Source organism: Microcebus murinus, chromosome 2 (assembly GCF_040939455.1).
Source record: "Microcebus murinus isolate Inina chromosome 2, M.murinus_Inina_mat1.0, whole genome shotgun sequence".
Taxonomy (NCBI): domain Eukaryota; kingdom Metazoa; phylum Chordata; class Mammalia; order Primates; family Cheirogaleidae; genus Microcebus; species Microcebus murinus.
In genome coordinates this window covers 7,128,697-7,144,993 of record NC_134105.1, presented here as the reverse complement: position 1 = coordinate 7,144,993, position 16,297 = coordinate 7,128,697, and the positions used below count along the sequence as shown (strand labels likewise).

The 16,297-nt window shown below is 41.1% G+C and overlaps 1 protein-coding gene across 3 annotated transcripts in view; it reads right to left on the bottom strand.

The window, feature by feature from the left end:
- The window catches only part of VPS13D (vacuolar protein sorting 13 homolog D), a 256,274-nt gene that overhangs the window by 228,284 nt on the left and 11,693 nt on the right, over positions 1 to 16,297 (bottom strand). For all 3 annotated transcript variants that reach the window (XM_020281677.2, XM_075994141.1, XM_075994149.1), the window contains exons 4-12: positions 15,144 to 15,334; positions 14,988 to 15,068; positions 11,100 to 11,216; positions 6,692 to 6,796; positions 4,608 to 4,778; positions 4,054 to 4,154; positions 3,038 to 3,206; positions 1,275 to 1,376; positions 914 to 1,115 (exon numbers count right to left, since the gene is read on the bottom strand). In XM_020281677.2, the coding sequence (XP_020137266.2) occupies positions 914 to 1,115; positions 1,275 to 1,376; positions 3,038 to 3,206; positions 4,054 to 4,154; positions 4,608 to 4,778; positions 6,692 to 6,796; positions 11,100 to 11,216; positions 14,988 to 15,068; positions 15,144 to 15,334 (1,239 nt within the window). The remainder of the gene's footprint in view (positions 1 to 913; positions 1,116 to 1,274; positions 1,377 to 3,037; positions 3,207 to 4,053; positions 4,155 to 4,607; positions 4,779 to 6,691; positions 6,797 to 11,099; positions 11,217 to 14,987; positions 15,069 to 15,143; positions 15,335 to 16,297) is intronic.

The following is a 16,297-nucleotide window of genomic DNA, read 5'->3' as shown; positions in this document are numbered from 1 at the left end:
TCCAATTAATTTTAGTTGTCCAATTAATTTCTTTCTATTTTTAGTAGAGACGGGGTCTTGCTCAGGCTGGTTTTGAACTCCTGACCTCGAGCAATCCACCCGCCTCGGCCTCCCAGAGTGCTAGGATTACAGGCGTGAGCCACCGCGCCCAGCCTACTTACATTTAATTTTAATTAATTTAAATAATCATTGTGGCTATCACTGACATACTGGACACCGCAGGTTTAAAGAATGGCTCTGGACTGGTACTCTAAGAGCTTTGGTTTAAAATTTTTTAACTTGGCCAGGCGCAGTGGCTCACGCCTGTAATCCTAGCACTCTGGGAGGCCAAGGCAGGAGGATCACTCAAGGTCAGGAGTTCAAGACCAGCCTGTGCAAAAGTGAGACTCTGTTTCTACTAAAAATAGAAAGAAATTAGCTGGACAACTAAAACTACACAGAAAAAATTAGCCAGGCATGGTGGCGCATGCCTGTAGTCCCAGCTACTCGGGAGGCTTAGGCAGGAGGATCGCTTAAACCCAGGAGTTTGAGGTTGCTGTGAGCTAGCCTGACACCACGGCACTCTAGCCCAAGCAACAGAGTAAGACTCTGTCTCAAAAAATAAAATAAAATAAAATAAAATAAAATAAAATAAAATAAAATAAAATAAAATAAAATAAAATAAAATTTTTGAGCTTGCTCAAATTTGGTTCTCTTACGATCACTGTCATCTATCTGAAAGTATACTAATATTCATATTTAGTAATACAGTTACAGAGTAGCTCCCAAAATATTTCTTCTCTCTGCCTCTATGAACATGAAACAAACTGTTTTCCAAGTATCTGCTTTGGTGAAATGTGAAAAATACCACAGGCTGTTGTATGAATAACAGACCATTGTTTATGAACTAAGTGAAGGCCAGCTCCCATCGTACCCAGGATCTCTTCAGGAATCCACGGCTCGTGCTGCTCTGCTGACAGCCCCTCGACCACTTTCCCTTCAGGGGTTTGCTGCCCGTACCAGCCACCCCAGCCAGGAAACCAGGACTGAAGGTACTGCAGCATCCCGCTGCCTGCGCCAGGGTCCGGGGCTCCGGGAGAGTCTCCTGGAGAATCAGACTGCGGCTCTCGCAGGCTCTGTGACAATCACAAACGAGCGGATGTGAGTACCAAAGATAAAAGCAAGCTCTCTAAGTCCACAACTGCAGTTTGTCCCCCACAGACACATAAGCATATTAAAACCGTAGCACTCGGAGCGCTGGGTCTGAACAAATCCTCTTGTAGAGGATTTTTTACCTCTGCTAGCTCTTCCTGTTTGTGAAATCGATCATGAACCAGTTCACGCAAAATTTTCAATTCCTCAAAGCTCTGTTCCTCTTCAATCCGACACATTTCCTCCTGTTATGGTGAAAACAAAAACAAACAAACAAAAAAACAGATATTGTAGGTCCAGAGATACTGGACACCCGTGAAAACCACTATAAGTACAGCAAAGGAACTATCTGGCCTTCAGCATTGGCACCGAAGGCCAAATCGTTTCCATCATCATGTTTCTGTTTTATACAGATTTTCCATATAATTCAATAGATTTTACTTGGTCTCAAAAACATTTCTTACAAGTTTCATGGTATCTGAGATTAACGGTAAATAGAGAGGGAGCAAAGTACAGCAGTACTTAGTTTTACGAGTCACTAAAGCATACATACTGCCGCAACACCCCACGCTTTGCATAGCACTGACGCAGTTTACAAAGGGCTTTCACAAGCTTTAGCTCAGATGAGCAAAGCAGGCCGACTAGTTATTCTTCCTGAAACTGAGGACCAACTTTATACAGAAAGTGTGCAAACACCAGCTCTTTTATGCTTCATATAGGGTAATGGCAAGGATATAGTTATTTTAACTCATTCCATACTGGTCAGGAAAAAGCAATGGTAGCCAGCTACATGCCAAGATAAAAAAGAATGTAGAATTAGCTCTCCTAAACTGTTATACCCTAACGTTAAAAAAAGGAGTTTATACATGTTTACTTGCTCATCTCAGCTGTAATTTAGATTTTTCTCTCTCTCCATGTCTTTGCCTATGCCTTTAAGAAAACCATTCAAAATAAAATGTCTGGTTTATTCTTCCTTTTCATAAGGTTCCCATGTAGGTAACCATGTCTGACACTGATGAAAAAAGGAATTAAAGTGAGTGGGCCACGGCCTCAGGGTGCTGGCAGGAGAGGAGAGAACCCTTAGGGATTCAGAATTGCCCTTTGTTACCACACAGTGGGTGCTGAAGGGAGAGAAATATTCCTTTTTGCTTGGAAGAGTCTCCTAGAGAAATGGTTAGTTAAGATCTTGACAGTATCTGTCTTTTGGAAACCTCTAGGTTTCCAAATTCTTAGAAATGATCTAAATACCTATTGTAAAAACTGATGCTCACAAAACCAAAACAAATCAAGGCACAAAGCAAACCCCACCACCTGTCCCTAGGAGACAACAGATAGATTGCTAGGGAAGGGGTGGGGTCCCATGCCAGGACTCCAGGACTGGTAGGTTCTAAGGGTCTCTAGCCCTACAGTTAACTAAAACATGAGCTTGCCTTTACTACCTACTTCATCCTCTTCTGCCTAGCCTCTACCACCAAAAACCCCAAGGCCAATCAAGTCAACTGGGATTGCGGAAAATGTAGGCCAAAATTTACAGAGATTAGTTACAGCCTCCAAAGGAAAAGAATTAGGAGTAGGATCAGGCTTTTAAGTGACATAAGTGACTGACTGCATCAGAAAGTCTCTCTGGGCCTTGTACAGTGAGCTAGGGAGAAGGGGTATGGGCACAAAGGCATGGCAGGACCATGACCTTCTTTTCTTCTTTCTACCCCATGGTGAGGTTCTCCTCAGCCAGCAGAGGGTAGAGGATGCTTCTGGCTAACTTCTCTCTCTGGTAAGACCAACTCTATCCTGTAAAATTATGCCTCTTGGCAGGGGACTTTATTTCTTCACAGATCCCATTTTCTTCATCCTTTGAGAGAAAACCCTAATCCTATGAATGAAGCATGAAACACAACAGTACACTCACCTTGTCCTCAGCAGACAGCAAGCCTCCTTTTAACTTGTTGAAATACTTGTCAGTGTAAGATACAGCATCGCGGGCACGATGCAACATGAAGTCCCAGGTACAGTGTTTCCTCTGTTCTCTGATCTCATACAAGTTAGCATTCAAAGCAAAATACCACCATTCTCGGCAGCTGAAATAGTCCATAACAACGTAATTACTTCTCACAACAGAAGCAATTAAAATGCTATCAATCCAGGACAATCCACATAACTACTCTTCTTCTAAGACATCTTTTCTCATCAGCCATAAGTCTATGTATTGAGCTTATTTTAATATTAAGTTAAACCCAATATGTGGGAAAAGTAAATATGCTGCCAAAGAACATCAAATAATAGATCGCCAATTTATAAATCAATAACACAGAACTCGATTGGTTTGAATTACCCAGAGTATCAGGCCCATCCACCGACAGAACATCAAGTGCTGACTGTAAAGTAAATACCGTCTTAAGATAATTATCATGGGTTTGATTACTAAAGTTTTTAACTGAATATTTCTAACTAAAGACAGAAATACACCGGATCTTTACAGTTTTAATATATCAAAGTTGGTCAAGCTTATCACTGCAACTTGAAAAGAGGATTTGGTTTTGCAATGGAAGTTAGAAAATGTACCATATACAGGTTGACCAGTCAACCTGGGAGAAGAGATAGAGGGAAGTAGGTTCAAAGAATATTGCAAAGTGTTTACTACACACCAGATCCCACAAGAACATCAATCTACTTGCTAAACAAGACCGAAAAGATCTCCTGAATTTCACTACACTGAAAATGAGTAAACCCATGACATCATATAAATACACAATAAGAACAGCAACAATAATAAACAACAGGAATGGCATTTCAAGGGCCAGAAAAATCAATCATACATTTATTTCCAATCATGGGTAAAGGACAGTGAGGCACATTTCTGATCTATGCACAAAAATAGAACATGCTGTAAGATGTATTTCATATACAACACTTAGAAGTCCTTACTTCTTGGATATTGCCACTTTGGGTTTCCACTTTCGGAACTTCACCTGCCTCTCCTTTCGTTCCAGCTCCTTGAGGAATTCCATGATTTGCCGGTATTGCAGCTTTTTATTAGAGGTTAAAAGATACTAGTTTAGAATAGATTTGTTTCTTGTACTCAGTTAAGACCTATATCTAACAAGAACAATTCATATTAGTCAATCCACTGAGTTGAAACCCAATGCAAACTGGAAGACCAAGCTACCAGTACCAAACAGCATGTCTCTCTGAATACTGACAGTTAAGTGTTTATATTTACTGTATCTCTTGTATTCTTCATTCAGCTCTTAAAAATTTAATTCAAAACTAACCTGAGATCAACCCAATTTAACTATCTAACAGACAGTGTGTTTTACACCTAACACAACTTTGGTCTGGAGGGAAATGGTCTCACATGCACTCTCTTCACTGCTGAGGATGCTTATCAAATATCAAGACCTTACTATCCACATTCTTTCTTCACCCCCAGTCACCAATCTGACAGCGAGAGCGTAAGCCACTGGGAAGAAAGAGTGTACCTGAGAGAGTTTCAAGGGAATGGTCTCCAGCTGAATATCACATTCGATACGAGGACTGTGCCGAGACCGCAGAGGCTCCTTGGAGCAGTTTCTCTTCAAAAGAGCAGACGCACACACGGGCTCCAGGACATAGTGGTGACTGCGACTCTCCATGCTCTTGGCCATGGCCTCCTGCATGTCACAAGAACACCTGCTCTGCTCAGACTGGCTTTCCTTTGGGTGGTCACTCTCTTATAATATTGGGGTTTTGTAACAAATGTTCAAGCTAAGCCACAGGCTGTGTCATAACAGCAAATGTTTCTGAGATCAAGTTACATGTTGGTATCTAATCTACACTATATTACATTGGAATCCAAAAATACTATAAAACTGGGTCCTAAAGCGTTCCAATATTTTAAAATTTTTATTTAAAATTTAATAGGTAATAAAATTTTAAAGGCAAAAAAAGGTGCAGTACCTCTTTCCTATTCTCATCCCTCGTCCACCCATTTACCTTCCCAGAGACAACCAGTAATACCAGTTTCTTACATCTCCCACCAGAGGCATTCTGAACATATTCAGACAAATCTATAATTTTCTGTTCTCTTACACAAATGATATATAAGCAGTTTTGCCTTACTTTTTTTTTAGCTTAATATATCACTATTACATATTCATCATAAAGATACTTACCATTTTTTTATAGGTATACATTGTTCTACTGTGTGGATACAGTATTTATTTTATCAAATTAGCAAAACAAAAACCCATCCTGTACAATAGCATGCAAGCCAAAGATAACTCTGGGTGGGGGAAAAATGAGTTATTTTCCCCCATTTCACTTAAACTATCTACAACTTCTTACAAAAAGATTAAACTAAGATTTTTTTTTTTTTTTTTTTTTGGAGACAGAGTCTCGCTTTGTTGCCCAGGCTACAGTGAGAGCCGTGGTGTCAGCCTAGCTCACAGCAACCTCAAACTCCTGGGCTCAAGCAATCCTGCTGCCTCAGCCTCCAGAGTAGCTAGGACTACAGGCATGTGCCACCATGCCCAACTAATTTTTTCTATATATATTAGTTAGCCAATTAATTTCTTTCTATTTATAGTAGAGACGGGGTCTTGCCCTTGCTCAGGGTGGTTTCGAACTCCTGACCTCGAGCAATCCGCCCGCCTTGGCCTCCCAGAGTGCTAGGATTATAGGCATGAGCCACCGCGCTCGGCCTAAGATTTTTTTTTTTTATCCTTCATGAACAGTAAATACTTTATATCCAATTATTTATGAATTTCTAACTATTTCTTAAAAGAATGCAGCTGAAGGTGAAGTTTTAACATAAATATGGTAAGAAAGCTCCTCTTTAAGAATCAGATCTGGTGCTTTGTTCATTTAAAATCTAGATACCTAGTACATGGTGGCTGAGAGAATGAATAATTATACTATATTACATATATACAATAGAATATGATGCAATAGTCAGAAGCAATTAATCTGAAGTAGAAACAGCAACATCTTAAAAACATAGATTTAAGCGAAAAAAAGAAATCTATGCTCTAATATAAATTTAAAACATACATTAGGCCGGGTGCTGTGGCTCACGCCTGTAATCCTAGCACTCTGAGAGGCCGAGGCAGGCAGATTGCTCGAGGTCAGGAGTTCGAAACCACCTTGAGCAAGAGCGAGACCCCATCTCTACTATAAATAGAAAGAAATTAATTGGCCAACTAATATATATAGAAAAAATTAGCCGGGCATGGTCGTGCATGCCTGTAGTCCCAGCTACTCAGGAGGCTGAGGCAGCAGGATTCCTTGAGCCCAAGAGATTGAGGTTGCTGTGAGCTAGGCTGATGCCACGGCACTCACTCTAGCCTGGGCAACAAAGTGAGACTCTGTCTCAAAAAAAAAAAAATACATTAAATACTGTATATTGTTCAAAGTTACATATATAGCAACTACCGCAAGCAAGCACACATGAGAGTGGATGCCCAAGGAGAACAGGGGGATGGGAATGGGCATCAGAGATGCAGGGGACAAAAACCCACATTGCAGTTATCCTACACCATTTTCCTTCAGTGGTATCTTGCAATAATGCCCTCTGCCAGAATCATACCTGTAACTCCACCTGAGGCAAATCCCCCAATAAAGTGCAATCGACATCCCAATAGATGCTAAATTCTGCCACGTCTAATTGCTTTTTCCGCATTAGTTTCTGTACCTGAGGTAAGAAAGGGAAGAAAATACAATGACTATCTTTACTCATGAATGTACTCATTCATTCAATAAACCATTTGGGAAGAGGCATGCATCAAGCACTTTGCAAGGTGCTGGGGATACGAAACTGAATTAAAATATGGTTTTCCTCTTACAGAGTTCAAAATCTAGCTAACTGGGGATACAAACATGCAAACAAATAATTTTAATTACACAGAGGGAAGCAGAGGAAGAATACGTTATGAGCAAACAAAAAAGAAAATGTTATTATGCAGACAAGTGTCAAAAGTTTCAGGCATAATCAAAGTTCATGTAGGGTGAAGGGAAAAAAAAGTTTCAGGCAAACAGCAGATAGGAGCAAAGGACTAGGTTAATCAAGCATCCCTCAGTTGAAACCAACCAACAGGGGTTGGTTCCAGGACCCTGCAGATACCAAAATCCAAGGATGCTCAAGTCCCTGATATAATAGGGAACAGTATTTGCATATAATCTACACACGTCCTCCCACACCCCACATACTTTAAGTCATCTCTAGATTATCTATATAATCCCTAATAAAATGTAAATACTACTTAAATAGTTGTTATGCTGAATTGTTTAAAAATTTCTATTACTTTTTTTGTTGTATTTTTTTTTTATTGTTTTGGGGATTTGGGGGAATACTATTCAATCCATTGTTGGTTGAATCCATGGATATGGAATCCTCGAATACAAGGGCCGACTACATAGAAGAAAAGGCATGATATCTTCAGGGACAGTGAATACATCTGTGTAATTGGAACACTACATGTGGGTTGGGGGGCAGTATTGATTCATGTTTATGAATACATATTTGGAGAAGGGAGTTGGTTAAGAGTTGAGAAAAGTAGCTTGAAATGTTACTAAGTACACTGGGTTGAATACTGTCCTCCCCTCCCAAAAAAATTCTTATCTACCTACCCAGAAGCTATGAATGTGACCTTATTTGATAACAGAGTCTCTGTAGACGTAAAGTTAAAATGAGGTCATACTGGATTGGTGTAGGCCAGGGGTCCTCAAACTTTTAAACAGGGGGCGAGTTCACTGTCCCTCAGACCACTGGAGGGCCGGACTATAGTTTAAAAAAAACTATGAACACATTCCTATGCACACTGCACATTTCTTATAAAAAACAAAAGGGCAAAAACACCCGCATGTGGCCCTCGGGCCATAGTTTGAGGATGCCTGGTAGGCCCTCATCTAATGAGTGGTGTCCTTATAAGAAAAAAAAGACACGTAGGGGAGAAGGCCATGTGAAGATGAAGGCAGAGATTGGAGTGATGTATGTATAAGCCAGGGAACACAATGACTGCCAGCAACCACTAGACAAGGAGAGACGACAGTTTTTTCCTCAAAGTCTACAGAAGGAACCTATCCTGCCAACCTCTTGATTTTGGACTTCTACCCTCTAGACTAGAGAATATATTTCTGCTGTTTTTAGGCCATTCAGTTCATGGCAATGTGTTTTGGCAGCCCTAGAAAACAAATATACTAGGAAAGAAAGTTTTATGCCATACTAGTGCATTTGGACTTCATACTTTAAGTGACATGGAGACACTGAAGGTTTTTTTTTTTTGTTGTTTTTTTTTTTGAGACAGAGTCTCGCTTGTTGCCCAGGCTAGAGTGAGTGCCATGGCGTCAGCCTAGCTCACAGCAACCTCAAACTCCTGGGCTTAAGCAATCCTACTGCCTCAGCCTCCCGAGTAGCTGGGACTACAGGCACGTGCCACCATGCCCGGCTAATTTTTATATATATATATTAGCTGGCCAATTAATTTCTTTCTATTTTTTTATAGTAGAGACGGGGTCTCACTCAGGCTGGTTTTGAACTCCTGATCTTGAGCAATCCGCCCGCCTCGGCCTCCCAGAGTGCTAGGATTACAAGCGTGAGCCACCGCGCCCAGCCGACACTGAAGGTTTTGATATAGGCAGGTATCAACATCAGGTATGACTTTTAGAAAGAGAAGTTTGGCAACAGTATAAAGCAGAACTTTCCCCACATTGTGCCAGAATAATGAGTTATGAGTGTGTCAAGCATAAGCAAGTTTATGGGATCAAGTTACATTTTAGAAACATTTTGTTGCTCTGAGTTAGCCACTTCCAGCCCCAAGTAGCCACAGCCATTTGTCTCCGTGTACTGTACAAATACAGCACTTTTTTCTGTGTGTGCCATGATGTGGAAAAGACTGGGAAGCGGGCTGGGTTGGGGGGCAGGGGGCGGGGGGGGGGGGGGAGGTCCATGCCTATAATCCCAGCACTTGGGAGGCCATGGCAGGAGGATTGCTTGAGTCCAGGAGGCTCAGGGCTGCAGTGAGCTAGGATCACACCACTGCACTCCAGCCTGGGCAACACAGAAAGACACTGTCTCAAAACAAAAGATTGGGAAGCATTGGTAGAGAATGAATCAAAAGATCTAGGAGGTCACAGAACAGGACATTTCATTAGCTCAGGCAAAAGTCGACAGGATCCTGAAGGATGACAGTCACATAAGGATAGAGAGGAAGAACTACCTTTGAGACATTTTGCAGGAAAAATCAGCAGGGCCTTGTGACCAAGTGGATATGGAGGCTGAAGCAGAAGTGCAAAGATGAGCACAAAGCTTCTAGAGGCTAGTGTGGTGGATAAGAAGACACGCTGTGAAGCAAAGATGGCACGCTTTTTTCTGTTACAGGCCAGTCAGTAGACAGTGCAGGCGTTGTAGGCCAAGCAGTCTCTTTTGTAACTACAGTACTCAACTTTGCCACTATAGTACAAAAGCAGCCTTAGATAATACTAATGACACGATCCAATAAACCTTTATTTACACAAACAGGCAGCAGAGCCAGATTTGGACACTGCCATAGTTAGCCAACCCCTGGTCTGGAGCTGGTCCACCTGGGTTCAAGACCTGGCTCTACTTCTCACCTCATCTCTTGTAACTTAATGTCCTCAGCTGTAATACGAGGATAACAGTGGTGGTGAAAATTAAGGAGAATTAAATGAATTAAATCATGTCCAGTGCTAAGAACAGTGCCTGGTACACAAAAGGGCTTAAAAGCTGTTACATGGTATTTGTTTTAACATTCAATACCATGTCTGGGAATAAAGGAAAAGAGCTGATTTAGGACAGCAAAATGAGCATATGCAATATAATGGGATCATTTTGGTTATGAAGAGCTGTGGTATAATATGAAATACATTGGTCTTTGCCCCTGGTTCCTGGTACAGAGCTCCTAAAATTCTTGAAAGTTCCTGAGTGCCTCTTATAATTCACAATGAGCCCCTTCTGACCACATCTGAGTTTATGCTAATGCAGAGACTTAGGAGGTGGCCCCCAGACAGCCTCAGGATAAGGCTGTATACCTGAAAGATCAAGTGATTAGAAGGTTGGGACTTTCAAACCCACCCACCAACCTCTGGGTGGTGGGCCGGATGTTAAACTGTATAAAAATTTTTGAACAATGAGATTTGATAAGTTTCCAAGTTAATAAACACTGGATGGTAGATGCTTGTCTTCGTGTTGATGTTTACCTGTATCCTTCACAATATCCTTTATAATAAACCAGTAAATGTAAGTAAAATATCTCCCTGAGTTCTGTGAAGCATCCTAACTTGGGTTGTGGGAAGGCCAGCTTATAGCCAGGCAGTCAGAGCGCAAGTCACAACCTGGGACTTGCCACTGCCATCTGAGGGTGGGGGGCAATCTTCTGGGATTGAGTCCTTAACCTGTGGGCCTGCTTCAACTCCAGTTAGTGTCAAAAGTGAGTTAAACTATAGGACACACAGTTGATATCTGATGGAGAATTGCTTGTGTCAAAAGTGTGTGAAGACTGTAGAGAAGCAAAGTGTCTCACTGGACAAGCCTAGAATACTAGAGAGGTGTCTTGCAAGTAGTTTAAAATAAAATATGAATATGAAGGTCAAAGAGACGTAGAGAATAGAGTTCAAGACGTGAAAGCCATCAGCACAGATATCCTGGTGACAGCTGAAACTATGAAACAGAACAAGTTCACCCACGGAGTGAGCATAGCATGAGAAGAAAATCAAGAATGAAATCCCTTCTGTACCTCAGATTCCTCACGTGTAAAATAAAAGTGATATAACCAAAGGTCAGAGAAAATTAACTGTTTCTCTATTTGAGCAAATTAGATCTGTTGCATACAGACAAGAGACATGCATACCTACCGCAGAACTAATGCAAAGGAATGAGATCTCATTTACGTGACATAAAATGACAAAAGGCAGAGCCCCAAATTCTCTAGAACACTGCTTTCTTCCTGGTTTGTAGTATTTGAGTATTTCATACTCACAGGCTCATTCACAGCATTTTGCATGGACACATTCTTAATGCAGATGCCAAACGCAAAAGGATGGGAAGGATTGGTGATACCATCTTCAAAGCGTAAATGGACATCTTGAATTTTTAACTGCAAAGAAGAGAAAAAAGAAGAAAACATGTAGACAACTTCTGTATGTGAAATGCTATAAGTAGAGGTCAAACTGATCTCGAGTCACTGAAGTAAACCATAGCAGGCATTTACACAAACACGTCACACACATACCCAGTATTCTCTAAGTTCTTGAGAAAGTTATAATCACAAACTGCACATGAATGACATTTGTGATCACTGTTATCTTAAAAATAGAGCTGCATAGCTTCATTTCAGAAGATACATTTAAAAAGTAATTAAAGAGAATAATACAATCATATCCAAATAAATGTTCCTCCTGCTCTGCTGATATCTTAATCTTACCTCTATATCCCAACAACCAGACCCAGACACCAACAGAGCATATAAACTTTGTATGTATGTATGTATGTATGTATATATTTCCCCTTGCCCCTGTAAGAGCAAACAGAAAAGGAACTCTGCTTCAATAAATTGAAAAATAATTACAGAAAGTGAAAAGACAACCTACAGAATGGGAGAAAGTATATGCAAATCATATAGCTAATAAGGGACTAGTATCCAGAATACATAAAGAGCTCTTATAACCCAACAATAAAAAGACAAACAAGCTGATTTTTAAAACAGGCAAAAGATTTGAATAGACATTTCTCCAAAAGATATACGAATGGCCAATAAACATAAGAAAAGATGCTCAACATCATTAGCAATTAAAAAATGTAAACCTCCCTCTCTCTCTTTCTCTCTCTGTCTCCCCACTACCCCATACAGGAAGAAGGCAGCCATCCAGAAGCTAGGATGAGTGCCCTCACTAGAACGTGGCCATGCTGACACCCTGATCTCAGACTTTCAGCCTTCAAAACTGTAAGGAAAATTTCTGCTGTTTAAACTACCCAATGATGAATCACCTAACGACGCATTTCTCAGAATATATCCTTATCATTAAGTGACATATGACTCTACATGTGTTTATACTGGCCCGTGTCCCATATCTAACCGGCAACATGTATCTATAACTATTTCTGTGTAACTATCTACATCTATATTAAGCTAAGCATGAGTTTATACTGATGTTCAATCCATTAACCACATGTAGCATTCTAGCTTCCTCTTAAGCAACTATACCACCTGTAGTCTACCACCATTTACATTGTGAACTAAAAATAAAATGCTAATCTTTCTGCTGACTGAATTGACCCCTCTTGGCCAAGGGGATCAGAGAAACCTTAAAACTCAGTTCCCAGCCATGACATGCAGGATTTTACCGCTCCCGTTCTAACAGCCATCAGGCTTTATTTCCTAAGGGTCAGACCATCATTCTTCCCCGATAAAAGACCACAAAACACAAAGTGGCTTTAACAGTCTACACAACATGCACAGAGAGTGTTTTTGTTTCATCTTGTTTCACCTTTTTGACACAGAGGGTGGCCGTTTTTAAACATGGACCCCATAAAAAGATAAAAAGCCCCACTGCACAGGAGCAAAGTTCTCTTAACTTTCATGACTCTTCCCATAAACATGTATATATAGTTAGCCACCCTGTTCAGCGTAACATCCTGTTCCCTTTGTCCCTCCCCTGAAGCACGGTTGTGGCTGGGAGCCCTGTTTCCTAGCCTGCGGGAATGGCCGCTGCAGTCTGAAAACTTCATGAGAAATAAAACTCTCCTCTTCCAAAAAAAAAAGAAAACACAAACACAAACCACAAAGGGATTATCACTTCACACCCACTAGTATGGCTATGATCAAAAGCCAGACAATAACCAGTGTTGATGAGGATGTGGAGAAACTGCACCACTCAAGGACCTGAAAGCCATTCCTTTGAAATGTAATCACCAGGAAGGGTAGGGCCTCTGCCTCCCAGTCTCTCTGAAGGACAGAATCCCAACTTTGATCACTGTCAGCTAGCAGACTCGGCTGGCCTACTCACATTCACTTCAACACTTTGCAATTTTCATTTGCGTCCCCACTCACTCTCCCTCCCTACACCCTCATGCCCCCTTTAAAAGACCCACCACCTCTGCACAAGTCAGAGTGGAACTCGGCTTTTTCCCCTGCTGTCAATAGTTACTGAATAAAATCTATTTTTACTTCTTTAACTAATGTCAGGCTTTATCTTCGACATTCCATAAAATGAAATATATAATTCAGTCATAAAAAGGAATTAAGTACTGATACATGCTACTACATGGATGTCCCTTGAAAACATTACACTAAGTGAAAGCAGACAGGCCACATACTATATGATTCCATTTATATCAAATGTCCAGATTAAGCAAATCCAGAGAGAAAGTAGATTAGTAGTTGCCAGGGAATGTAGGGAGGGGAATTGGCAGTGAACACTAATTGGATATGCGTTTCTTTCCCCCCCCCCTTTTTTTTTATTTTAAAGAGACAGAGTTGCACTCTGTTACCCAGGCAGTAATGCCATCATAGCCCACTGCAACCTCAAACTCCTGGGCTCAAGCAATCCTCCTGCCTTAGCTGCCAGAGTAGCTAGGAATAAAGGTACACACCAGCATTCCCAACTAATTTTTTATTTTTTGTAGAGACAGGATCTTTCTATGTTGCCCAGACTGGTCTCAAACCCCTGACTTCAAGCTATCCTCCCGCCTTGGCCTCCCAAAGTGCTGGGATTATAAGCATGAGCCACCACACCCGCCCTGGATATGGGTTTCTTTTCGGGATGATGAAAATGTTCTGGAATTATATAGCGATGATTAATGTACAACTTTGTAAATATACTAAAAACCACTAAATTGTACATTTTAAAAGGGCAAACTTTCTGATATATGAAGTATATCTCAATAAACCTGTTAAGAAAACTAAAAAACAGACAAATTTTTTTAAAATCATTGATAGCTAAAAAATAGTAACTACCTGAAACAATTCAAAGCAGTCACCTTGGCCAGGTGTAGTGGCTCACACCTGTGATCCCAGTACTTTGGGAGGCTGGGGCAGGAGGATCGCTTGAGGCCAGGTGTTTGAGACCAGCCTGGGCAACATAGCAAGACTCCCATCTTTACAGAAAAAATAGTCAAAAGCAGTCACCGCAATGTACCAATCTCTTTGTCAAAGTTATAACAGTTATGAAACCAACAGCCTCTGACTGTATATTTGGGGGACATGGCATACCTTGCACACATTTGGCCTATGTCACCTCAGCATTGCAAGAAAACCCTAGAGGTAATAAATTTTGACATTCACAAAATTTAGTGTGGACCCTGATCCAGTTTTTGAGGACAAAAAAAAAATTGTAATTAAAGTAGAAAACGTGGCCAACAACTCCAGCACTGTAATTCATCCAGTCGCCACCAGATACATCATTGAGAGGTTAAATACCTTAGTGGGCTGTTCACAGTTCACTATGTAATCAACTAGACACCATGTAACCAACCTCTCTCACTTTCCAGAAAAAGAATTTGAGACTAGAGAGGGTAAGTGATTTGCTCTGAAACCATACAGCCATCAGGGCTTAGGTAACCTGGCTTCACAGGAGATAATTCCTTCAGCAAGTAGGATTCCAACATTCAAAAAGAAAGTGCAGTAAGTGAAATGGAAGAGAAACAAAAACTCCTACTCACACCAGCTGAAGCAAGAAATACCTGTGTCTGCCACACAGCACAGGACTTGCTTTTCAGGTTTTCCCTTTGGCATAACCTACAAACGAGCACACCTGGGCAGCCAGCCCCATGTACACCCTGTGTCAGTTAAACCCACAAGAAACAACTAAGAAGTGAAACACATTTAAGCCTTTCACATTAATACTTTATAGAAGTCAACAGGACTTACTTCAATATTCTCCACAATTCTCGTAACGACGGAGGCAGTGACTGAATACCAGTAGGATTCCCCTTTCTGCTGGCGTTCACTCTACAAAGGAAAGAGCCAGTGTTAGCAGACGTGTCACCACAAGTGCTCTTATGGCTAACAGGATCTTGGCCTTGCCTTCCATTTCTCCTCCAGGGCTTGCAGTAGCGCTTTCTTGCGTTCAATTTCCAAGAGCTTCTCCTTCTCATCATTGAAATCCTGTATTTTTTCTGGGGCTCCAATTAAGTGAAGGCTGGATATGGAGATCACCCAAGGGTCCACATGGGGGCGATAAAAGGGAATCTGAAGGGTTACTTTCCCAATGAAGCCTGGAAAGAGAAGTAAAGTCTTGTTAAAAGTCTGTACACATTTTTAATTCTTTCCATTTTTCTGTATGTTTCTGATTTTGTTTAAGGAGCCTATATTACTTTTACCATTTATTTATTTTTTTTTTTTTTTTGAGACAGAGTCTCGCTTTCTTGCCTAGGCTAGAGTGAGTGCCGTGGCGTCAGCCTAGCTCACAGCAACCTCAAACTCCTGGGCTCAAGTGATCCTCCTGCCTCAGCCTCCCGAGTAGCTGGGACTACAGGCATGTGCCACCATGCCCGGCTGATTTTTATATTATATATATTAGTTGGCCAATTAATTTCTTTCTATTTTTATGGTAGAGACGGGGTCTCGCTCAGGCTGGTTTTGAACTCCTGACCTTGAGCAATCCGCCCGCCTTGGCCTCCCAGAGTGCTGGGATTACAGGCGTGAGCCACCGCGCCCGGCCTTACCATTTATTTTTTAATTTTAAAAAGCAGGCGGCAGGCTCTTGCAAATGTGAAACAAATGGTAGCCTCAGTTTTGTAGGCTTAGACGTCTAAGAACAAAGCATAACTAATTAGAAGCTAGAAAAAGTTCAGTGAGACTTTATCATATCAAATGCAACATCTCTCCTCTAGAAACTAGAAACTATCTCTTTCCCAACTGGTCTACATCTTAAACTTCCTTAAGGTGTCTTTCTTGCCATAGCACCTGCACAAGCCCATGGACACAAGACTCATTTCTTGTTAATTATTAACTGGCTGATTGATAAGTACTCATGGGAGTCATCAGACCTATAATTTATCCAGTCCTGAACACAACCATCACAGACTGAAACACGGGAAACACTGCACTGGCACCCTCTCAATAAAGAATTCTGATTCTTCCTGAGAACCTGGCTGATGAGAAAGCATGGCTTGGTAAATGGGTGATATGGTTTGGATGTTTGGTCCCTCCAAATCTCATGTTGAAATCTGATCCCC